Genomic DNA, 25,031 nt, shown 5'->3' with positions numbered 1-25,031 from the left:
AGCTCTATACAGGCTGGTTGGTAACCTTGAGTTAGGTCAAGAAAGTTCTTGCTGATTTTCCCACAATAAAAGTGTAGTGAACCGTTTTGTGAGATCTCAATCTCATCTCTGCTGGGATTTACCGGAATTGATCGCACAGAAAAGAAGATCCACCCCATCAATGTTCAACTTGGAATTTGCTTGTGCTGTGAGTTTTTACAGCATTTTACCCCCAACATTAAGAACAAGAACCCTGTACAGTGCCGAAGGTCACCACAAACCGTTGCCAGAGCGAGTACGATCGTAAAGCTGCACCGGTCGATCGCCTCGGGAACATTCCTCCGTGTGCGTCCGTGTTGTAGTTGTTCAACGGACCAATAAATAAAACCGGAACATGCGCAGGTCATCAACGCTCAGCCACATCACATTATGCTGAGCGAGCTGGGAGGCACCTGAGATGCGGCCGCCGCCGCTGCCGCGGCCTGGTTAAGCTGATGCTGCGATGTCGGTACGCCAAGGTGCGGGTGTAGTGCCGGATGGTGGCCGGGATGGTGGTGATGCAAACCCATCGAACCCATGCCCATGCTCATCGCACTCATTTGGTGCAGGTGCGAAAGGTGCAGCGATGGTTCTAGCTTGGGTTTTGTGTCCACCAGCAGGCTGGACACCGACTGGGGTCCGTGCACGTTGTGCGCTTGTGAATGGGCTACCACCAGCGATTGACCACCGAGACCACCGGTACCGGTTTCGGCCTTCTTCTTTTGCTTGCGGTCCTTGGCGCGACGGTTCTGGAACCAAATCTTCACCTGCCGTTCGGATAGCTGTAGGTTTTGCGCTAGCTCCGACTTTCGGCGGATCGTGATGTAGCGGGTGTAGTGGAACTCTTTCTCGAGCTCGAGCCGCTGCTGGTCCGTGTATACCACCCGGTACTTGTCTTTCGTGCGGGTCTTCCCTGTAATGGAAAAAAGGTGATGGAAGAATAGCGTATGAGAATTAATGTCTTGGAGACGATTTAATGACTAGTGGCGACTGTTGCTGTATCTGCTAGCCCGCAGGCCAATTAGTTTGGTACATGGTTGCCAAATGTAATTTAGAATGCTTCAGGGGTATCAGTTTTTTTGTTTGAAGTATGCCAGAAATATTTTTTTATTCAATATTTTCCCCGATGTCATTGAGAGTTCCCAAATATTGAAGTATCTGCAACGCATGTTTTGAATGATGATATCGGTAGACAGAAGAGATCTGCTTTAGGATTCGGTTTCGGATATCTCGACTTGGAATCTTCATGTATTCTTACGATCTTTAAGCTCTGAAAATTACACGCACTCAACAATGGGACAACATTTTAAAAAACGTCATATTTTAACATGTATCTATTCGTGCATGGTAGAGACTGAGAGTGAGCACGATCAGACACTTCTTATCGCTGTGCCTTCCACTGGTAGGGCGGGCTGACATAAACGTCGCCCGAAAACGCGCACCGCAAGACGGAATGTGTCAATAAGTAATTGCTAATGACAACTCATTTTCGTGTTAACAAGCGTGTTATGACTTCAGCCAAAGGTGAGCATACAAACCCGCCCCGGGGATCTGTTGGGACGCGAATGGCGGACGTGGAGCTGGCCCGCGTGAGCTGTACGTGAGTCAATATTTAACTACCATCGTTCCAAAAGGGAACAAACGGAACACAACCCTGGATACCTGTGTGATGTGGTTGGTGTGATCTATTCGAGCGCGCGCACCGTTCTCCTTTCATCCCTTCTCTACGGCCGTGCCCCGTCGAAATGCCCGCGTGCGTGATAAGCCGTGTGTGCCTCTGTGGGTTGTGTGCTTGTTTGTTTGTGTCGTGTCTTTTACCCAGTGCCACCTCTAGCTTCTTCCCCTCAGCTAGCCAGACTGCGCACACTTAGATTAGGCATCTAGGTACGTGTGGTGACGCGTGATCGTGCAGTTATCCCGCAGTCCCGAGCTGCAACACCAAGCGAGTGATCTTATCAGAACATCTTCGCGTCCGAGATACATACACGCTTCTTTTCCAAACCACAGTCGAAACAGTAAACAGTGTTACAGTTTCGCGGAACAGAGATGTTGGTGTTGGTGATGGTTTCCAAAAAAACAAGAGAATGATCTTCACCTTCCTTTCTATCCCTCTCTAGTGTCGCTATCAAACCATTCGCTAGTATCGCCCGCTGAGTGCTAAACCCCCAACCTGGTTGGTTGACCACGTGATCGATAACATAATAATTAAAAAAAAAATGTGTGAAACAACCTAATGTTCAATTAAATGCGCATACAGCCAGTTAGAGTGGACTCCACAACCAAATTTGGGACTTCGAACGTAGGTAGGACGGTGGCAGAGACGATGACAAGAGATGGCAACGGTTTGACAAGGCGACAGGCGCAGACAGATAAGTCCACCTTCTTATCCACCTAACCCACACTCGACAGCAAGCTGCTCGCAACCATGCCTCGGTTATATCTTCATTATCGCCATCGTTGGGTTTTTTTTAATATGCCAGACATAAAGATAACCTGTGCGGGACTTGGCAGTGCTCGCAGTGCGTTGGTTTAATTGCTCGGTATCGCCTATCTGACAGATTGTCGCACAGCGAAACGCATTGAACGCATAACGAGAAACAAAACAGCACGTCTTGAAGCAAGAAGAATGTATTCGTATTCGGGTCTAGGTTGCAGGTTGTAACTGGTTCACCTGACACGATCTAATCGGACCGGATATTGTGCGAGGTAACGCCATCCCACCAAAATGGGAACATTCGGCCGTTTTGTAAGGAGTGTGTTTGAGTAATAGCATATGCAAACTTCACTTTGCACGGCCGAACACTATTCAGTCCTAGGTTGCGGAATCTTTCACCCCATCACTTGCTTTACTAATTCATCTTTATCACTCATCCCCTCCAGCTGGCAGTGAAGGGAAATTTCGGTCCGCCGGCATTAGAAAGACGTGTGTCGGGCACACCGAAAGGCACACAAGCACTTCAAAGCGCCCGTACCGCGCACCTTAATCCATGATAACGGAAAATAACCCTTTCGCCGGTGACCTCAAAGTAAGGCTGAATGGTGGCGGTGTCTTCTAGCCGCATGTGCTTTCAAATGCTGCAAACAGCTTCGCGCGGTTAGAGGGAGAGAGAGAGCGAGAGCAGTAGCAACAACATAATCCTTCAAGCAACCGTTACGTGGTTTCGAATCAATTGTTCCGCAACGATGCGGCTATTGCGTTACGGTCGCACTTAGTTTGTATGCTTCTTGCAGAACAAAAAAAAATCGTTGATGATTATTGTTGGTTTATAGTATACCTCGGCCGATGGATATTGGAAAGTGGCTGGCAGAGAGACACCAATCGGCCAGAGTCCTTAATAACGGTGGTGAATGTACTAACCGTTATTAACTCCGCAATCGTGGTGCAATCGTTTATTTCAACAATGGTCCACATGGTTGTTGGTAACCACACCGAAATTTCACAGACGATAAAATAAGAGATTGTCCAAGATGGAGGCTTCACCGAAGCCGCGTCGAATGGAAACCGTACCGGATGGATGGATTTCACTTCTACGACAGCTTCACCTGCCTGACCAGCGGTGGCGCATTTCATCAAACGAATTATCGTTGGAAAAGTGTCGTTACGGGAAATCCTCCCGCAAATATTGTCCCATTTAATCCAAACTTGCGTGCGATCTTGCGATTACGCTCTGTTGTGGATGAATCCTTGGCTGGGCAACAACACTAGAAGAAATTTGTACAGAACAGGTGATCTTGTCCGAAAGAATTGATAGAATTCCACGCACATCTTAGCAATACGTGATCGGCCACGTTAGCCGATATTTTCCCCCGTTCCGGGCATCAAAATTTGACTTCAAAAACAAACCTCCGCGTCCACCTTGTTTTCACGTACCTTGGGCTTTTGATTCGTACGATCAGCAGCCCAAAAGCAAACAACTTAAATGTAAGTGAAGCGACGCGGGAATGCTTAAAATCAAAGCATGCCGCTTCGCCAACCCGAAGTGGATCGCGCGGACTTACTACTTAGTGCTGACGACGACGACGGCGCGGAGGGAAAAGCCCATAACGACGATGATTGATAATATCGATTGACAAATGGATTACCGGTATATACCCACCCCGGCCCGTTAATGCCAAACCGACAAAAGCGCAGTGCCGTAATCCGGTCGGATAACAACCAAATTTGCCCCTTTTTTACCCGTAAATAAGTGGCCAGCGTTTGATGTTTTTTTTTTTTTTGATCTGGTGCCCACTGTTTATCCAAGCGTCACTTTCAAAGCACCACAAAACATCAAAGGAATTCTCTGGTTCCCTTCCAAAAAAAAAAAAAAAAGGGCGTCCATCGCTTCCTCCAGACCGTGGCCTATCCTATCTGTCTCAGCACTCAGGTCGCCGGGTGCGTGGTCACAATGTCTGACGTGGTAGCGCGGAAGAACTTCCCTTTGGGCGGAAGCACCGTCCGCAACCTTATCGAAACTGTCAGTCAGGAGGTATCCGGTGTGGCCATCTCGAGTCGTGGATGAGGTGAGGTAGTGGTAAGGAATCGTTGGTTCTTTATCGTGCACACACACACACACACACACGCACGTTGGTTGGATTAGGCAAACGACAAAGATTTCGATATCGTGGGAGCTTCACTTGAAGCGGGCCAACCCCCAAAAATGTCTTAGGTTCTACACTGTATGTGCTGAACTCCAGCTATCGGGAACTGTGTATTTGTGTCTGTGTACGTGTGGGAACACTCAACGAATAAACGAACGGAACGAAACCCACAAAGTCACGGTACCAACAACCAAAAAAGAAAAAGATTAAAAAAACGCCAGGAATCTCGGCGCATCGTAAATAATTACTCCGTAATCTAGCGGCAATAAAAGCATTAATACTTTTATGATAAATATCAATATAATAATGGATATCAAAATTTTATTTCGGCCATATATAACGGGACCGGAGAACGCACGGGCAGGACAGGGCAGGCAACGAAACGGCCCGTTACCGCTTTTTTTTTTGCGTGATCTTACCTGTGCTATTTGCTTTCCTTTATTGTCCCCCGAACCCGATGATGGTCGATCGATTACGGCCATTCTAAAACACCCGTAAATGCTTGATATCTTGAGCAGTAGCAGCAGCAGTCGGAGGACCTTTTCCCTTTACAAAGTGAGATGTTTCTTGGTCGGGAGAAAGGGCAAGTATGAAAAACCCTTGCAGGGACACATGTGTCCTACTTTCACCAACTTCTATGCATGTCTCGGAAGGTGACAATTTGGACATGATGTTTTCAAATCATCACCCTCATCACGTTGCGTTCGCTTCTCTATGCAACAGGACGAGAACCCTCGGTATGGCAACGTCCCCCGCAGGGATAATGGTTGTGTCACTTGATTCGTTACACACTCCCGGGGGATGCATTTATCATATCACGCGGCGAGTGTCTGTGTTTTCTGTGGCTTTCCAGGGGCTTCCGTACAGGGCTTTTTAAAGAAAAGTCCACCCGGTGGTTTACCGTTGTTGACAGAACAAGGACACAACGTACATAAACACAAAGTTTAACAAAGTGTCCACCTCCTGGGGTGGGTTCCTCACGATGACAACTGCATGTTTGACGGCGAGTGGCTAGATGTGTTTATTTGCGCTTGTGTCTTGTGTGGTTTACTGTTGCGTAATAGGCGTATCGGCACCGGAGGTAAGGTTTTCTGCCCAACGGGTCCCTTACTTCGTTCCGGTGGAAACGGATGGAGAACAAATATTAGCCACAGCCAAGGACATGTTTGGCATTAATGAAGGTCTGAACACAAGAGGTTGCTCAGTGGTCTACAGCAAGATGGTAAAGGAGAATGGAATTGCTTGGTGGCCTCGACCAAGACCATGCTAGAAACTAAAATAAGTCTTTTGAGTGTAGTTCGCCGACAGTCAGACTGGCACGTCCGTATTTATAATAAACTTCAGGATCTTCACACTTCTTGGGATGATCCTACGGGCTAGTATTTAGGCTTCCAAGTGTTCTCTGATATACACTTTTACTTTAATTTATGAATGGTTCTGTGAGCTACATTTTATGCAGAAACTTTTTGATGATATTTAATCCTTTTGCTGGTCCCTTGGCTGACGGATCGACCCACTATCAATGTTTTATCATTTCCACACCTTTCAATACAATGAGAAGTCTACTAAATAGTGATTTGATAAAATTAAATTCAATCAATTAAATTAAACCCTCCATCTAATCTTCCATTGGACACACAGCAAACGAGGGATCAAACAAAAGCTAAAGGTAAAAACAGCTCATTCTCCAACTATCACTGGCACTATCAACTCTCAATTGGTGCTTCGCCATGCCGATGATAAGCAAACGTGTGCCCTCTCTTATACAAATCGCATCCCGCTAATCGCTTATAAATTCGTTCCTCACTTATAGTGCCCACTTGTCTGTCCGGCTAGTTGAACGAGCACAGGCAGCTAAGCTGCTGCTCAGTGCTAGACTTTTATGAACAATAAAAATAAACAATAAAACCGGTGCTAAAAACCTAAAGCTGTCCAGGAATCGTCTTAGGATAAACTGTATTTATAAATATACTGCGAGTCACGACGCCACACACAACCGACTACTTCACTTCACTCTCTGAACCAGTTCTAATCCGGCATTGGGCAGAGTTGTGCACTGCATAAAACTCTGTCGCCGGGAAACTACTAACCATTTGAAAACTATCGGTAACCCCTTACTAGAAAGCAGACAGCACGGTTTTGGTAAAGTAAAACTCACGAAACAATCGTAAAGTGACGTCGCTGGGAATGTCGTTTTATCGTGAACAGCTTACGAGAGTACTGTACGAGGTACGAGAAACAAGATGGTTTCTACTGTCATAGCAACACACAGGCACGTAGAACTCGACTAAAATATCATCCATTTATGAAGCTTTCGGTATGTTTATCGAAGTCCTAAAAGGACCGCCGGGGGAAGCAAAAACCCAAAACAATAACAACAAAGGAAAAAAAAAGCGACCGAAACACATGAACCCATTTTGGGCGATTGGAAGTGTTTCCGTGTTAGGATACGCTTCTCCCGATTGCCGCCCAATGCTACCCCGGTGATGTGGTCCCTTTACAGACGTTTAAGGACCAACTATTTATGCCGTCCTAATGTTTACGATCATGGCCGTAGTGTGTGTTGTAAAAGAATAAAATACGCCCCCGGCACAGAGAGCGGACGGGGCAACAGTCGAAGCGGGACGAGAAAATCTGTCCCAGCTAGGTTGAAGAAGAAGCCGGAGGAAAAGAAAAACACTACATTAAGTGTGTGAGTCAGCCAGCGAGTGAAGATGCTGGTGGACAAATCTATTACCGCTAGCGCTATTGTCTGCTGAGTGAGGTGGATGATGGAGTTAAGTTATTGGCGCTTGGTCGATCATGCTCGTGTTCTGTAGAAGCGTTTGTGACCCATGAAGATTTATAGTAAACAATTTTGGATAATACGATCCCCCAAGCACTAATGCAAGTGAGTCCATGTCTGGTCAAAGCTCTGGACTTCTTGCTGTATAACCTCAAGCAATCGTGCCCTGACAAGTGCAGCTCAAAAATAAACTAAAAAACCTACCAAATCATGACAGTTGTCTAATATTTTGTAGCAACATTTTCTCCTTATCTTTCCCTTCCTTAACAAAAATTTCGGGACCTTCTAACTAGAATACATTCTTCAAACAAACTCTCTTTCTCTCTCTCTCTCAGTATCACACCAATTATCGTTACGGTTTAATTTGGTACCATTTCATTTTCCAGAGACGCTACGCTACGAACGCCCTACGAAACTGTGGCCCGCATTCAGTTAATTTTCTCAATTTTCCCCACGGGACCAGTTTTTGGTTGTTGGGACAATCTCTGCCACTCGCGCGCCGCATGCAATCCGCACAGCACCCGATGACAGATAGTCGTTGTCATTTGTCATTTGTTTTCGCCTATTACTACTCAACTGGTTGCTGCTGTTGTTGAAGCTGAACCATGCTTTGTTCTGCTGCCGATTCGGGCCAGAAGTAGGAGACCAATTATTACCACACAACATCATTCACATTGCCTTGTCCTAGAGCCTTTGTCGGCGATTCTACACCGTTTCCAACCTCGACGAAAGTGCAAAAAAAAAAAAAAAAATTGCTGCAATTTGCCGTTGGCCCTTCGGTGTGAAGGACACCTTAAGGAACGATCGTTCACTTCGCATACGCATCCGTGGGAAAGCCCTTCAAGGGCAAATGGGGGAAAAGAAACGAACTTTCAGGGCCGTCTCGGCCCGGAAGCGATCCTTGCATACATTTGCTAGTGTGGCCTGATCTTGGAGTCGGGGCTCGGGCCCAATTAAGTTGTAAAAATATTCTCCCTTTTTGCTATGCAGTAAGCGACGAAAGAGAAGGTTAAAAAAAATGGCACACATTGCACTTCAAAAACATGGCCCCGATGGGTTGGGCTTGCTGACGTGCCATGGTACTAGATGCAAATAGTTTCTGCTGGGTACTTGGAATGGGATGTTTATTTAGGATTTCGGTGCATTTCAAACAGGACTTGTCCTGCGATAGTGTTCCCGTTGCTGGCTTTTATTGGGCTTTCTGGGGCAACAATTTTTTAAGCAGAAAAGGTTTGTTGTTTTGACAATATCTTCCTTTTTTTATCTTTATCGTCCAATAAGACATTGATGCCATGCTGTTAAACTGCAACAGTTTAACATCCTGTTTGTTGCACAAACAGACCCAATTTTTTGACAAAATTTTTTCGTTGCTTGGGTTCGGAATTAAAGCTCAAGCTCACATTGTTTGTTCGCTGGTTTGTTCGCACTGCGATTAATAGGGATCACTGCCTTGTACGCATGATTGATAGCCCCCGGTGGGGCGCATGACAGTCTAGATCCTGCCTGCCGTTTCGTTTTCGACGCGGGCGAAAAAAAAAAATCGTACATGCCGTGAGTGAAAGAATTTCGGAGGGATTCGAAAAATCGATTAATCAAATCGACCCTGTCAGCGTGGTGATAACGACCGTCAGGGAGCCCAAACGCTTACTTCCCACTGCGATCGATACGATACGATACGAAAGGAAGCATAAAACATACACCTTTAATGACGACAACCGATGACGGCCACCAAAGTGACGATAACGGAAGGAAAAGGAAGGGAGAGGAGGAAGGGTACCGAGCGGACACCGCGAAACGCTCGAACGCCACAATTCGCGTCGTTCACCACCGTCAACTTACAATCGAATCGAACTGATTAATCATCGGATTCCAGAGACTTGTGCCGTGTATGTGTGTGTGTGTGTGACCGGGGGATGGAATGGGGTGGAGAGTGACCCACGCCATACCGAAAAACAAAATGGCCGTCCCGTTGTGCCGATTGTTTGATCGATTATTGCGCAGTGCTTGCATGGTTGTGATGGTCGTCGTCGTCGTCGCTAGATTAGAAAATGAGGTGGGCCCGTAGCCGAAGGGCGATCCAAGAACATAACACCGGGAGCTGCTGGTGCGTTTTCACAGGACCGATTACGTAAGTACGTTGATATGATCGTGGGTTTCGTGGTTCGTGCTTTATACATTTTGGGAAATTCCCAAAGTCTCCCTGAAACGGCGACATGCGGCATGGGAAGCAAAGCGATAAGGGTTTAAATCAATGTGGACGGTGTAACACTGCTCTGCTTGAATTGCAAATTTGTCATAAGTAAATCCACCGGTATGGGATGCAGAGCTGTGATTTGGGTGAGTATTTAGCCGGGCTACGTCCCTTGAGAATAGCTCCATAATATTCTACCCATTCCTCAGGTGGTAGGGCCGATAACGGCGCCATTCTTCACATGGCAGGACCGGGGTTGACTATCAGCGAATCTAGTAAAAGCCATTCAATGGCCGGTCTGATCTAGCAGGTCGTTAAGCCAAGCAGGAGAAGTATGCTAAATCTTTCATCACAATGCAGTCAAATTTTATATTGAATCAAACAAAATCTTATAATAATCTCAGCTTCAATCTTATATCCACGAAGAATTATTTTAATTTAATTGCCACCTGTTAAAGGGGTAAATGTTCACATTTTCTGATTTTTTAGGGCCCTTATGATCAGTTGTGAGTTTGAAACCTCTCATTCTGCATGAGATGGAGTGGTTCGTCCTAGACATGAAAGGCTAGTTTTGGAAAAAATTGTCCTTGTTGCCTATTAAAGAAGGAAATAATTATCACAACACAAGCAGTAACAAGTATAAGAGAAAATCAATCTTTTGGAAGATCATGTCCAAACGAAATCTCATTTAAAAATTTAATGTGTCTGGCAAATGAGACATTAAATGTTGCCCACATTGTAGACGCTGTAGAAGTAAATCATCGACCACAAAAATCACGCAAAAAATGCCTTCCGTTGTTGCGCTGCATTATAACCAAACGATGATTTACAACATCTCGGTAACTTCTCTCAACATAAGCTGTTGGTAAATTGTGTATAGTTAATAGTGTTTGTGTTGGAAACTGTTTTTTTTATTCTTCCCAGTTGCCTCAAGCATGCTGCAGAAGTCAATCAATCCAGATGATATACGATTGGTAAGGAACACAAAAATGGGTCCCGAAAATTCGTGTGGAAACGACTACACACCAAACCAAACATTAGTGTACAAAAAACGAACAGCAGCATTATTGAAATCCCTCCCAAAAGTGTGTGTGTGTGTTTATTTAAAAAAAAAAAAAGATTGAAGTGATATAGTTTGTAGCGTTACCTGTGGAAATGTGCGTATCGTACGCGTCGGGGTAGGTTTGGTGGAGGTTTGTTTGTTTTATTTGTTTTGGAGAAGCAAGTACGCTATGGCAAGGCAAGGCAGTGAAGAGGGGGGTGGGAAGCAAAGGGCGCGAATGAAAGCGTGAAACCAGCCGCGGCATGTCCAACGGTCTGACCAAAGTACTTACATTTTCCTGCAAAAATGCAAAATGGTTCGAAAGAAGAAGAGAAGAGAAAAAAAACGTCATTAGCACTCTTTTCTTGTCCAGTTTTTTATGTTTTATGTTTTTTTTTTTGCAATTGAATTGGATAAATCAACGTGTGAGAGGGTTTTGGGTGGGACAAACGTGGGTGAGTTGGTTTGTTTTTTTTTTATATTGCAACAAAACACACGCAAAATCAGAGTAAGAGTAGTGTAGCGAGCAAGTTTTGGAATGGCTTTTTTTTGTTGGTTTGTACAAATATTAAAACGTAAGTAAGGGTGTGGAAAGATCCATAAGGTGCAATCGACAAACGTGATGCAAAATTGTGTGAGAAGCTGATTATTTTATTAACATAGAAGGATTTTATCTTCATGAAAGTCGGGACTAGAATCCAGAAATATACATGGACGGATGGCTCTAATAAAAAAGACAGGTTCTTAAACAGACAGGAAACGGTGTTTACTTTCCGAGATTAGTAACGTTTTAATATAATTTTATATACAACAATTTATAAATTTTTAATGCCTTTTTTTAGCTCCTTAACCTGAAGAAGTCTTAACTTGGCGTTACTCTCTTTCCTTGACTTCAGATTTACCCGTTTTAACTGAATAGTCGGTCCTACCCCAATTTAAATATCGATAATTCACACTCTCCAAATTTGGATTTGGAATTCAAATGTGATTAAATACAACGGTTCGAACCTGTTTTCCATTGCGTTGAGACAAATTTTACACACAGTACACCATTCTTGCCCCACTGTTCACATGATTAAAACAATTGTGTCTTTCAATGGAACTTCAATGGATAATTCTAGTAGCCCATTTGATGGATAGCGTGCCTTGTTTGTACCTTGTTTATGCTTGGTGAGCTCATGCTTTTATATTTTATCATAAAAGGTTTTATACCGTGACTGATCTGACTTATCAACACCATTAAGTTATCTTATTTATTTGAACAGTGTAGCTAACAGGAAGTTATTTCTGGTCAAGTCGGAAAGCGTTATGTTTCACGTATGGCAGACAAGTTTTAAGGCTTCATCGTCATTGAATTACGTTAAGTTTGACGAAATGAAAGACTATTTAATATAATCAAACTTCTTTTAAAATTAATCTTGAAGCTTTTGTACATTTTCCAGGTTTATCCTCGAAATGGCCTCGAAGTCTCAATACCACCTTTCGGGGCCTGAAATCACAGTGCGAAATTTAAAGGTCATAGCCTGCAGTCTTACAACTTAATTCGACATAAATTTCGCTCCAATGTTAATGAAGCACTTCGTTATGAAACCGAGACTCTCTCTTTCCGTTACAAATTAATCGCAACCGAAATCTTGTACAAGTGTCGTTTTTTTGTTTTGTTTTTGGAAGCCACTACAACATCATTTCGATTCCGTATTCGTTCGAAAGCAAAAAAATAAAACGCAGCACAAAGAGCGCTTCCCGAAGAAAAACCTCCTCCCAAAAGTTCCTTCGCGCATTCCCTTGCTGGTGGCGTAAACGCACGCAAGATACACATTGGCTGAGCAGCTCGGCATGAGAAAATGCTCGTCTAGGTGGTAAACGCGCGTCTCACCACTACCAATATGGGAACGAAACCACAAACATACATACACACGAAAACCCACATCTAGTAGCGCATTTTAATGGGCTTCTTTGATTTGATTTGGTTTTAGTTTTTTAAGTTTTCGTCCTCTTTTCAGGGGTCTCCCGCTTTTTTTCCCGCAGCACCATTCGTCCGAGTTGATTCTTCTAAACTACACACACACACACACACTTTAAGCTGTGTGTGATGTCAGTCGATGAAGTTGGTGCCCCGTCGTTTGGCCCCCGTTTGGCCCCGTTTGGTAAGGGAACGAGCATCGCAAGGGAGCACGGCAATAGGAAACTGCCATAAATATTAAATGCCATAAAAATATACATAAAGCGAATAAATTAATAGTGATACGCTTCGGGTTTTGTCTAGCATTATAGGCAGGGTGGATGGGTGCTGGTGGAACGGGGTGTGAGGGGAATTTTAGGGGAGACTTCATGCAGCTTAAACTTTGAAGCGACTTGTGAGTCAGTATTGTTTCCATCTCTTCAGCACCATGATTCCGCCGAGCTTTGTTCAGGGTCGGTACGATCGAGGAAGCGGTAACGAATTCCTAATTAATATTCAAACCCAATGCCACCGCCACGTTGGGCAGGATGGCAGTATAAAGGGGGCGGAACAAAACTGCAACCGAAGCATTTATTCCACCCTACCCCATCGGGGGTGTAGAAGGACATGGAGTAGGAAGAGGTTTTGCTCTAGAAAACGTTAAAGCTCCAACGTATCCACTTTGTGTGCTGTTTTTGGGCTTTGTGTACAACCGGCAAAGCGAACGAGCGTACTACAAAATGGTGTCCAATGTTGTGGACTCCAAGGTAAGGTACAGCCACATCCACGGCGTAGGAGTGATCGATCAATCGTATTAGAATTGTTTATAGATTTTCTCTTCATTTGGGCATGCAAAGATAAACCGTGAGAGCATCATGCTGAGACATTCACGCACAAAATAATTGGCAAACAGAAAGGGTCATTGGAGATAAAAATATTTGGTTTAGTTTTCATACCACCAGGTTCCACCGGCGCGAAGTCTTGCAGGGATGGTGCCGAGCAGATGTTGATAAGGCCTCCTTTTTTGAGGTTTGAGCGTTTCGTAGGATCATTTTCCCACCAAACAACATCGGATGAAACAGAGATGGAGAAAACAATGGGCAATGGTTTAGTTTGAATGCAGATTTGGTGTCAATTGGTCAATAAAGAAGGGGAAAGGGGATAGTTCTAATTAAAAACTATAAGCAGAAAATGGATATTAAAAAAAAACAGATGATGTAATAGAAAAATGCAAGCAGCCGAAAATAATGTTAAGAAATTACTAAAGCTTCGTGCTGTATGTTTTGTTTTGGTTAACATCAATCGCTACACCTCCTACACACGGGACTAGAACTAGCAATAGAACTGGAGCAAACTTTTCCTAGCGATAACTCATCTAATGAAAGCCGCCATTTAATGCCCACAGGTGGCAAACAATCAAATTAGACGCTAATCGGTAGAAGCTGTAGCTACCGGACCGCGGACTAATGGAACGTTACGCGTACGAACCGAAATGGACCCATTTTCTGGGGTGCTAATGGTAAGCGCAAGTAGCCGCCGGCATCTTTCTACCGGCCGGCTTAAGTGCTTCCAGCGCAAAAAGGCGCTAGTTCTTGGAAGGTAAAAGAAAGAGGCAAAAAGGAAACAATCCTAGAATGTTTTAAGGGTACGTGTGTATGTGTGTGCGTGCGTGAAGGGATCGACAGCTGTCAAAAGTTGGGAGAAGCATAGAAGACGATCGCCATGGAAACGGAAGGTTTCCTGGTGTGCTTGGATGGGAATGGGAAGAGCCGAGAAGGATCACAACAGACGTCCCGCTGTCGATTTTCATTTTGTCGGTCGCTTCCAATGGGCTCTGCCATGCAGCCATTTTGATGTGCATTGCGTGTGTTGGGACATGCTCGGTATAAACAGCACACTTACTAGAGATAAACCATGCCATCGATAAAACGGAACCCGTAGCGAATGCCGAATGCAGGGTTTCAAACTCGGAATATCCTGGCTCAGCTATTCCGAAACCCCGGGAACGATATTGAATTCCAAAGGGTGGTTTTATGTATTCCTACACAGTTTGGAAACAGTGGATAAAACGCAAACACACAACATACACCAGATGATGTTAAGCTTCAAACAAAAGAAAGATAAGAAGGTAAGAATAAAAAAAACAACAACCATGCCAACCACCACTATCTCTCAGAACTCTCCAAACTGGAGGAACCAGATCATGCAACGGGAGGACATAAATCAATCCATTTTGTTCCATTCGTACTTAAGGCTGTCGTTTGCGTTCTTGATTTTAATGGTCTCCAATTTGATGGCTTTTGTAGCTCCCTTCCCATCCTCACACACACACACGCACACACCCAACAGTTATTGCCTCCTTTTTGCTGACAACCCGAGCACAAAACGATGCAGTTATTACCAGGTTACCATGGTGACCACAGTGAGGTTTATGGAATGTTTTGGGTAATAAATTCTCCCGCGGCATGTACTAGCCTCCAAGGGTTTCCCCCTGCTCGGAAGGAGATCAGTGAAGAAATCTGATGATGTTTGACGGTTCATAAACGGAACCCTGGATGCCTTAGTCGGGAAGGGAGATAGGGAGGCGAGTGAATAAAATCGTAAAAAACAAGACAGCATAATGTTCGTTGTTTGGGGCTGGGTGTTCTGGCGTGTACACGCATTCCCGCACGCAAAACGCGATTAACGCAGGAGCATTAAAAGAAGGAGCAGGAATAGAGCGAGATTTTTTTTGCAAATTTTTGAAGAAAACTAGTTAAACATCATGTAAAACAAAGCAGCAGAATTTGAAATTGTACAAACAGCAAAACACAGCAAGCATAGAAGAAGGAAAAACCCGGATTGATGCAAAACACCCAACACAGAGAAAAAAAAATGCATCATGCATGTCCAAGTGTGTACTGTAGCTCTATTAAAAGATAAAAAAAAAAACAACTAACCTGGATTCGGTTGACTCTGGTAGGACTGCTTCTTCATCCACTCGTACGGACTTTTGACCGGTGTCGGGCGGGGTGTAATCTGCGGCGACGAAGATCCCGTCGGTGCGCCCGGACTGGACATATCGCTACCGGACACCGTGATCGGCGGCGACGGTATACTGTGCAGTCCATCAGCAAGATGATCGTGCCCATTGCTACCACTCCCATTGCCCCCATTATTGTTACCATGGTGATGGTGGTGATGATGATGGTGTAGGCTCGGGTTCTGTCCGAGATGCAGTCCAACGGCAGATCCACCGCCGGCACTGGCACCGGTCGAACCACCAACGCCCGGGCTTGGGCCGTGCCCAAGTCCCAGGCCCGATTGTGGCGGGGTGGAGAAGTTTTCCGGGCTGCCCCAATCGGGACTGGACTGTGAGTGGAAGACGTGCGGGTGCGCGTAGTACATGGCGGGCTGCGGTGACGATTCACCATCGCCAATGAACTGCGGATGGGGTGGCTGATGCTGGTAGTTGCCCGAGTACCAGCCGGATGTCGCCGAGTACGGCAGATTGCCGCTGTGATTCTTCGGATACATTGCAAAGTGATTATAGTAGGACACCATTTTGATTGCACGATCGGGATTCAGTTTGTAACCGTTTTTTTTTTTTTGTAAAAAGTACACACAATTGTAGTCCTTTCCTAAGGACAGACCCTTCTCAACGCCACAAAACACTCTTTCTGAAGCGTTTGTTACACCAACTCCCAAACACTAAACAATCGAAGTACACGACGCTACATTGTTTTGAGGAGCGTTTCACAATAATTATGAGGCCACATGCATTCACTTCACTCACATACACTTTTGTCTTTTCTTGAGCACAATGTTATTCCGTCGCAAAAATTATAACCATTCGCTTTTTTTCACCACCTTATCATATCGTCACACACACAGCCGTTTTACACGATATCAAACGAACATTTGACAGCAAACGTCACACCATAGTATGCCATGAGTATTTGGTTGCTTAGGTTTTCAGTAACACATCATAGCAAACACTAAATGCACTGTTTTTTTCCAATTCTACACATAACAAAACAAACGAACCATACGACCTTAAACTGCACCTCCAATAGCTGCGGTACACGACGTTCCACTCGGTACGACGTCCACAACACAACAAACATCAGCGGTGACCGCTTTGCTTTGACGTACGAGTAGCGGAGCTGACACAAGTCGACTGATGTGCGATGCGTGTGCGATTGTGATTGTTTGTTGTCGTTGTTTGCTCTCGATTCCTTTCCCTTTGCCCATCCGGCGTGGCCAAGCTACCTGTCCGAGGGTGCAGTTTCTACAATCTTTGTACCAAGGAAAAAAATAGGCGTCACCCTGCTGTTGCTTTCCACCAGCCAATAAGGGTTCGTGCGCTTTGTATGAAGCGGACATGTTTTTTGTGCTGAACGCTCGTGCACTCTTTTCAACCCCCTGGTTAGGGGTGCGATAGGGCGAGATGCCAAGTGCACCGTGTCTGCCATCTTGCTCTGGTACTTCTTTTCTAGGGTGCGTGTAGCCGTCGTTTTTCAAGCTTTTCTTCGCATTTGTTGCTACAATTTCTGTGAAAAAGCCTGAATTTTCAGGGTAGTACGGTCCGTGCAAAAAGGATAAACCTTTGCAAGTGGAAACAGACAAACCCTCTGTCCTGGTTTGGTGCGGGCACGTGAAACAAAACAGGACGGTAAGCAATCACCCTCTGTTAGCGAGAAGAAGCTAAACACATCACCATGGCTGTCCTGTTTTTGATGATTTTTTTTTGTCGTTGTTGGACCCAAGTCTGTCCTAGAACGGTCTCTGCAATGATAATGATGTTTGATTAATACCCTCGTAATAACCCGTATTTATCCGCATCGAGGGGAATAGAAAATATAGCGCACGGTTTGTGCCTTCCACAACGGGATGGCTTCAAGCCCATTCAAAGCCTTGCCCACGCAAATACACGTACGCACAAGCACACACACACACACACACACCATTGATTGCGAAGTTTTGCTGCGGTTTTTAATGTAACGTCACGGCTTAGGCGCGAATGCGCGCGGAGGGGACTCGCGTTGGTAACTCCCATTTGCGCTAATGAAGCCCGTGGACGCTGTTACTCGCTGGCTCGGAAGGATGGAACGAAAACTGGAGCGCAGAACTAACTAGATGAACGTCATTCTAATGCTCTTTGCATTAGCAGAAAATGGATGAAGGTTTTATGGTTGTGGGGGGGTTGCTGTCGTAAATGATACTTTAAATATGCGTTTTCAACCTCCCTCTCCTCCCCCCAAGGAAGAGGAAAGGCATGGCAACCGTGTTGCGATACACATTCTATGACGAATTAAGCTGGATGCGATTTGACCGATTTCTGTATTAAACAGTAACGGAAACAAAAGGTAACATTAAAGTTGGTCAGAAGAAGTGAATATTTTGGAGGATTAGCTTTTGGATGTTTTGAGGTGAAGTCATCAGGATCACCTGAAGAGCTTATAATACTGTATTTTTAAATATTAAATTTATTCTATTGCACCAAAATCAGAATGGTCTGATGATTTCGATCGAGATCTATAAAAGAACAGGTCGAAAAAAAATAGTCATCCGGAGCGGACTATATGGTAGCCAAATAATGCGCTCCGAATCGAGTAATAGAGTTGGTGACATTTTCTATTAATAGTAGTTCGTTGTAGGTTGATACCTTGAAACCTAAATATTGTGTTTTGTGGCCTTTTTGGACGAAACAGATTTGGAGAAAAATATATGTTTATGAATACCAAATACATTTTCATACATAAAAGCCTATATAATAATGTTTTAAATGATCTAAGAACATCATATTTGGGTACTGGTTAGGCACGTTAAGTGTTGAAATTAATTGTGCAAAGTTCTTTTCCATCACGCCGTTAAAAAAAGTCTTCCAAGTGAAATTTCGAAAAAGTTTTCCTTGAACACGTGAACAGTTAGATGGGTCCAGACACAAACACCCAAAAATTATATGTTTAAAACGATTATATGTTTAACAAGCCGTGTCTAAGGAATCTGGAAGAAGAGACGAATGAAATAGAAAGGCTGTAATTCTATGTAAAATATTAACCTACAGAATAACGGGGAATTACTATGAGAAAACGTCATTCCCAAATGATTGGTTCGGGCACTTCGGTGGAACATAGTATAAACAAACTAAAACGATTCTTGGGGTCCACAGCTTTCAAGGAGTCCACATATCAACATAAGTGGATCCATCTATAAGTGAGCTGTGCAGTCCTGAAGACTTCTAGCAAGTACAGCGTGAACGAAAGATCAATTATCCAAAATCGAATAAAGTTGTTCAAGGAGGTCAGCAAAGGCTGCCAAAAATATTAAGAATCTGGAAGAGACCTCAGGTACAGTGAGGTTATACCATGTCCATGACACTGCCTGAGCCGACCTAGAGGATTCGATATGTAAACGACCTCCAACTTCCAGTCTCATTAGGGCCTTCAATAACTTATAACTCAACACCAATTAGAAGAATATAAAAAAGACAAAATATGGATGATATCTTAAGTTCGTCGCTGGGAATCCAAGTAACCAAATTATACGCGAACTGACTTTGTTTACTCTGTATAATAGATAATTTACAAGATATTGTTTTCCTATGCAAAATGAGTAAATACGAGTTATTTACTATTAAAATAAGCTAAGTATAAAAGAACAACTCGTGCGCATGCACCCGAAAACTCTTCAAATAGAACTTCTTGACCGACTAATCCGAACCTATCGAACTGGCTAGAGGGAGCAGTAAGCATAACCATTTCCGTTTTTTCCACTAATGGCGGAAATTACGACACCATGAATCACGACCGTAATACGACCATCGCATCACTCCACCAAGTACCAACACCAACGCCTGCTTTATTCCCCTGATTTATGTTCTTGGCTTGATTTTTTTTCTTTTCTTCTACCCTGTCCCAACAGCACCTTCTTTTGGTGGTGTCCTTGGTAACTGGCGATCAGGAATCTACCCCGGGCAACACTGGGAGCGCTGAACACAGCCAGTTCCTCGCAAGGCTTCTTCTTTAGTGCGCAAGGTACACGGGGCACAAGGTTCCGCCCTTTGAAGTACCACCACCCCAGGGTAAGGGGCATAAAGGGCAGCAAATCTGTTACCGCATTACCGAGGTGCGGTAATAAAGCATATTTTTGGCTGAAAAATGAAAATAAAACTCCCTTTTTTATACCGATCCCGTGTTTGGTCCGCGTGCGATGAGGTGAGGTAGCATAAATAGCACCCAAACCTGGTTGCAAAAACGGAACCTTCTGAAGTGGAGTGGTATTTGGGGTTGGAAGCACTTGGAACACGCGTAACGAGATTAGTTCTTTCTTTGGTGGATTCATTTTTTTTTTTGCTGATGTTGTCGCTCCTGCAACATGTTTACAACCGATGCGGCATTTTTCCTTGCACCAAATTGATTAAAAATAAATAGCGAGCACAAATCAGATTTATGTTGGATTTTTTATTTCTCGCTGTTTGTGATTTCGAAAAAAGCTATACTATAGAATATTAAGACATACTTGAAGTATTTGTGTAAAATTTCATTCCAAGACGTCAAACATTAAACAAGCTTTGTTTAAATATCTTCTTTCTTATATTTGATTCCCATGTTAATTAATGCATGGCATGCATGCATTTTGTTTTAAAGACCTTGTGAGTTGTTTTAACGATCATGGGAAAGGATGTTCTATGTTCGTAGGCAGTTTGATTACTTTAGAGTCTTTTAAGTATTTGTATTTGGGTTTTTGTATTTATTTATTAAAAATTCAACGTACCGCCATTGGCTCTCTTGATGCTCTCTTTTTTTTACAAATTACAAGTAGTTTGACGCAAAGGACAATCATAAACAGCGTTTAAATCACCGCCACATAACGAGGAACGGATCAGAGGAAACAAAACAAGTAAGACGTTCCTCTATGTCAAGTAACACTCTAGCACGGGTCTAGCATCGCCGCTGCCGCAGCTTTGCAACAATTTCACTGCTTCAAAGCCTCGAGGCCAGAGTTAGTTAGCCGGGACTCCTCAGATACGCAAAGCAAACCTCGAGAATTTACGCTGAATCCATTCCAGTGACCGTAGGCTGGGACACTATCAAAGCCAAATTATATTTCATCACAGATCGTACTAGGGATCAATACAGCCGAGATTAGTCGAGATCGGATCATTTATGTCACGCACTAGCTATTTGAGCAGGCCCATCATCTAAGGGTAATGTTGCCAGCAATGTGTTCTAACTGGTCGTGAAAATAACCTATTGTAGATTCCACAAAACTACATTTACATTTAGATCGGAGCTTTACAAAGTTCTCAGACAAGCTTGAATTAGATTTGCAAGCTCTCGAGATATAGATTTGATACAAATATGTTGAAGTTGAGATCGTTTCATTTTTAATTTTATTTTATAGAGACTTTGGGTGGTGAAGAATTCATTCGCCCCTTTCTCTCCATTACTCTTAGACCGTTCGTACATAAATTCTGACACGCGAAAGGACAATCGTAATGTGGTCAAAGTTTTCTTCAAGTGTTGCCGGATGAAGTTAAATGCTTATCTTGGAACTTTTAAATAATTTTTTCATCCTTGTAGACAAATTGTGAATAATAGTACCAAAGCTTTCAAAATTTCATTTTATATTTATATTTATTGGTATTTTCGCTATTAAATAAAATATAAGAAAAAACATTCCTTCCATGGAAATGTGCAGCATTTATAGAAAATAATTCTACTCAATAAAATTCTGCATCAAAACATTGAGAAATATAAATCAAAAATTAAATTATAAAAGAAAGCTAGCTACTCCTTAAAAGCTGACCCAGAAACACAATTAAACATGTCATCAAATTGATCTCTCTATCATCATCCAGACCCCAACGTGTCGCTAGTGCACCGTTCGATCAAACCAGCGATGGAATGCAACCCTTCTAACTTCCGGCCTAGCCAAAGTCGAAAGATTCACTTTGCCATTGACCAAGAACGTCATTGGCATTGGTGACTAGTACTCACACACCGGCGCAGATGATAGGACCGACCACGTATCACAGTCGACGGGACGGCGGTGTAAAAAAAAAAATTGTTCCTCCGCTCCATTCCAATTCCCGTACCTTTCGGCTACATTCCTGGGCCCACCGTGAGCCATAAAGGCCGCGATTCTTTTGATGGCCCTAATCAAACTGTTTAATTTTTACAGGTGCCGTTAAACGTTAATTGCCATGACTATTGACGATACTAATCAGATGTGTGTGAGTGTTGTGGTCCGTTTAGTACGCGCGTCAGCTTATAGCAGTGAAACCGTTGGTCGCGTATGGATACGTAACGGGGCGTATGCTGAAAATCATGCTGAAAATCATATCATCAGTCTCATCCGTCTCATCTGTTAATGACGTTAAAACGCAGTTTTTAGACCCTTTAATCGATCAACTAAATTGTTTCCTAAACTATTGACTCTAATACGCGCTTTATTTACCTTTCTCGACATGCAATCTGACATCCGACATCCAACAAGATTATTTATTGCTTCAGTCCGTCGATCGGATTTGTTTGTTTGCTAAGTAAATCGTTTCGGTCGAATTGAAAAAAAAACGACTTTATTATGCAGCAACAAACATCCTCCTCCTTGCCACGGTATTGGAGGAGTGAAAAATGAACTTTTTCAAACCTATGGAACCTCGAATGAAGCGTGACGGAATTTGTATGTTTTCTTTTCCATTTTGTCCTTGAGCTCGCGCTCCACCTGGAACAATCCAACGGTCCGGTTTCGTTTGATCCTGCTGTACAACAAAAACTGTGCGGAAAGGATATTTAAATTGCAGGGACAGTATGTCTCCACCCCTAATTATGCTTGTCCCAGCAGCATCGAATGTCTGGTGATCACAGGTGATCCTCACCAACGGACCAATGAAAGGACACCCAAAAGTGTCCGGAGGCATGCACACGGAGGAATAGCTCACACAAATGAGACATCATAAAATTTAATTGGAAGACAATGGAGTAGGAACGAGCATCGGTAGGATTCCATTGTTGTTAGGGTTACCTCACACCGAAACGAGAGCTTCGAAACAATGTGCAGCAAATTGTCACACTAAAATAACAAATTGCCCACAACAACCCACGGGATGGGGTCCTTCTGGGTTAGGGGCATAGAGAACCTTTGAATCGAAGTACTGGAAGATTACGTGCATATGGTTACTTCTGCTGTAAAGCCTTTTTACCCGTCGTTCTATTACCTATTATTTAGATTTCTCTCTTTGCTCGATCGGCATAAGCGTCTCGTACAGAGATACCGCAGTTGCCAACGGTCCCGATACATTCTATACCCAGACAGTGAAGGAGGTACTCAACGGTTGTGCTTTCGCTACCTAAAATGTATCTGCTTTTTTTCCGTTGGGTAAGATCACTGTGCAGGATAATGGCCGGCTGTTCCGCGTGCCAAGGACTCGCCGGGCTGCCGAATCGAATTGCGGGAGGTGTGGTGATCGGCACCGTTTCGCCGTAGCCAGTATTTGCAAACTTAGGTAATGCTATTTGTTTTTCTTGCTAATTGGACGGTTGGTCCGGTCGAGCATTGAGCGGGTTTGTTTTTTTGGAGGGCGTCGCTTCGGCAAAGGTTTTAACGGAACCCCGATGGGGATCGATCGTTTCGGATGGGAAATCCGATCGGCAATTCGATTCGGTATTCGAACCATATTGTAAGGGGAACTATGGTAATTTCGTTCTAATCTTACGAAAAGTGTTTGCTACGGTAAAGCGAAGAAAAATAGCACTGGAAGATTCAGTAAGGCTCCTGCGGGGGCCTTAACGATAAGTTGATCTTCTATTTCGTCCTCAGAATGGCAAAATCACCGTCGCAATTTTCAATTCTTATCTACTGCTCATGAACGGCTCGAACTCGGCTGGCCATAGTCAATTCGTTGAAGATTTGTGATCTTTACTATATGAAAAGATGCTGTGGTGTATGAGCTTAAATATTATCTTAATTTATTAAATTATTTATAAATTAAACGGAATCCAAGACTCTGTTAAAGCTTCTTTAAGCTGTCTTAATTTTAGAACACAAAATTCTGACCGAGACAAGCTCTCGATCGAGCAGTCGTAGGCCACCACACAACGGATACGTACTCTATTGATGATCGGACTAACGAGCAGTACAGCTTGTTTGGATCACCGTGATCTTGCGCCAGACGTTTCTTCAAGTCAAGCGTGATTGCTCCTGGGGACGATGTGCTCTTGCCGATCTTCATCTTATTGTCAAGAAGCTCTCTAACGTCCAAGATGTCACTCTTTCTGGTAAAAAAGATGACAATACTCTTCACGACAGACAACTAGTATCAATGAAGCAACTGTTTCGAATACTCTCCAGACGGGACAATAGTTTTAAACGCCAAATTACCAATGTTTAATGTAGCGCTTATTGCCAGTGACGCTCCTTGGAGGCTCTAGAAGGACCTTATTATTACGGGATCCTTAACGCCAAGTTCTCCAGTACTCTGCCCTTATTAAGTCTCTTCAAAGGAGCCCTTTCACCGAGGCTCCTTTTATAAGGAGCCGTATACGGCACGAGGCAACTGTTGGAGCCCTATGCAGTCATCTATTCCGTATACCGTTTGATCTTTCGAGCTGCTGTTGCTTCAAATCATTTAACATAAAGTTGAGTTTTAACACAAAATACATTGTACAAAGGATGGATCGCTGTTACTTTAAGAATTGTTTGTAAGAATTATGCAACAAATATTTAAAATCATTCTTTTTTACAAATCTTCTCCTCAGAAGAATATCCTAAATTTTATTCATAAGGGAATATCTTACCGGATTTCCAGCGTATGATCAGTATACGATACGGTATGATAGCATGTACAGACTTCTAACTTCGATGGGAGAACCTGCCTAGAAATGATAAGCCAATCCTTATGAAAGTCTTCCCTTTGTTTTCCACAAAATTTTGTCAATGGAGTCAATAGGCACTTTCGGCAGTATCTCCATGTTAGTTCTTATTCGAGTTCGAGCTTCTATGATCTCTCGAGCCACCTCACCACCACACAACACCTGTTGGGCGTAAATTGTTGTAAATAAACGTAAACGGTGCACCCTTAATGCACAAACCAAGCTGCTAAAGATTTAGGACTTTGTTAACACACAAAGTCAAAGGGCACACCAAACAACGATGCGGTAAAGAAAACGCTTGATATGTGACCTACACACATTAAATTGTAGCAGGGCGTACGTAAACATTTGACAAGGGATTTGTTTGGGTTGAAAGCAATTCGTGTTTTGGGCAATTTTAGTTGATCGTAGGGTTTTTGTGTGGAGCTTAAAATTTGGACAATCAAAGAAATAGCTGCCAATAGTAGGTTTAAAGATTTTTATTTTACAAACCAATTCAATCCAGCCTATCAAGCATAAAGTCGCATTTAGTCGAAACGGACCGAACGAACTTTGTACCTTTCGATGAATGAAACCGGTGCCTGTTATCACAAACGCTGTTGTTATTTTTGCTT

At 43.5% G+C, this 25,031-nt stretch overlaps 1 protein-coding gene across 2 annotated transcripts; it reads right to left on the bottom strand.

Moving 5' to 3' along the window:
• Positions 1 to 353: 353 nt before the first annotated feature.
• LOC126564803 (homeotic protein caudal) lies at positions 354 to 16,116 on the bottom strand. 2 transcript variants are annotated; one of them, XM_050221915.1, is made up of 3 exons: positions 15,499 to 16,116; positions 13,516 to 13,578; positions 354 to 931 (listed from the first exon to the last, which is right to left on the bottom strand). In XM_050221915.1, the coding sequence occupies exons 1-3, from the start codon at positions 16,100 to 16,102 to the stop codon at positions 402 to 404; spliced, it is 1,197 nt and encodes a 398-aa protein (XP_050077872.1). In that variant the 5' UTR covers positions 16,103 to 16,116; the 3' UTR covers positions 354 to 401. The 2 variants fall into 2 exon arrangements, with proteins under 2 accessions (XP_050077872.1, XP_050077873.1); XM_050221916.1 differs by lacking the exon at positions 13,516 to 13,578.
• Positions 16,117 to 25,031: the final 8,915 nt, after the last annotated feature.

The sequence above is a fragment of the Anopheles maculipalpis genome, chromosome 3RL, assembly GCF_943734695.1.
Source record: "Anopheles maculipalpis chromosome 3RL, idAnoMacuDA_375_x, whole genome shotgun sequence".
NCBI lineage: Eukaryota > Metazoa > Arthropoda > Insecta > Diptera > Culicidae > Anopheles > Anopheles maculipalpis.
The sequence above is the reverse complement of the archived record's forward strand: the minus strand, read 5'-3'. Positions and strand labels throughout refer to the sequence as shown.

What these genes read in the sequence shown, in the direction of transcription:
- LOC126564803 (XM_050221915.1), bottom strand. Translation starts at nt 16,102, where the DNA reads ATGGTGTCCTACTATAATCACTTTGCAATGTATCCGAAGAATCACAGC. An exon ending in CCAGAGTCAACCGAATCCAG is followed by an intron (nt 13,579 to 15,498) that starts GTTAGTTGTTTT and finishes ACCTCAAAAAAG; the next exon opens with GAGGCCTTATCAACATCTGC. An exon ending in CGCGCCGGTGGAACCTGGTG is followed by an intron (nt 932 to 13,515) that starts GTATGAAAACTA and finishes TTTCCATTACAG; the next exon opens with GGAAGACCCGCACGAAAGAC.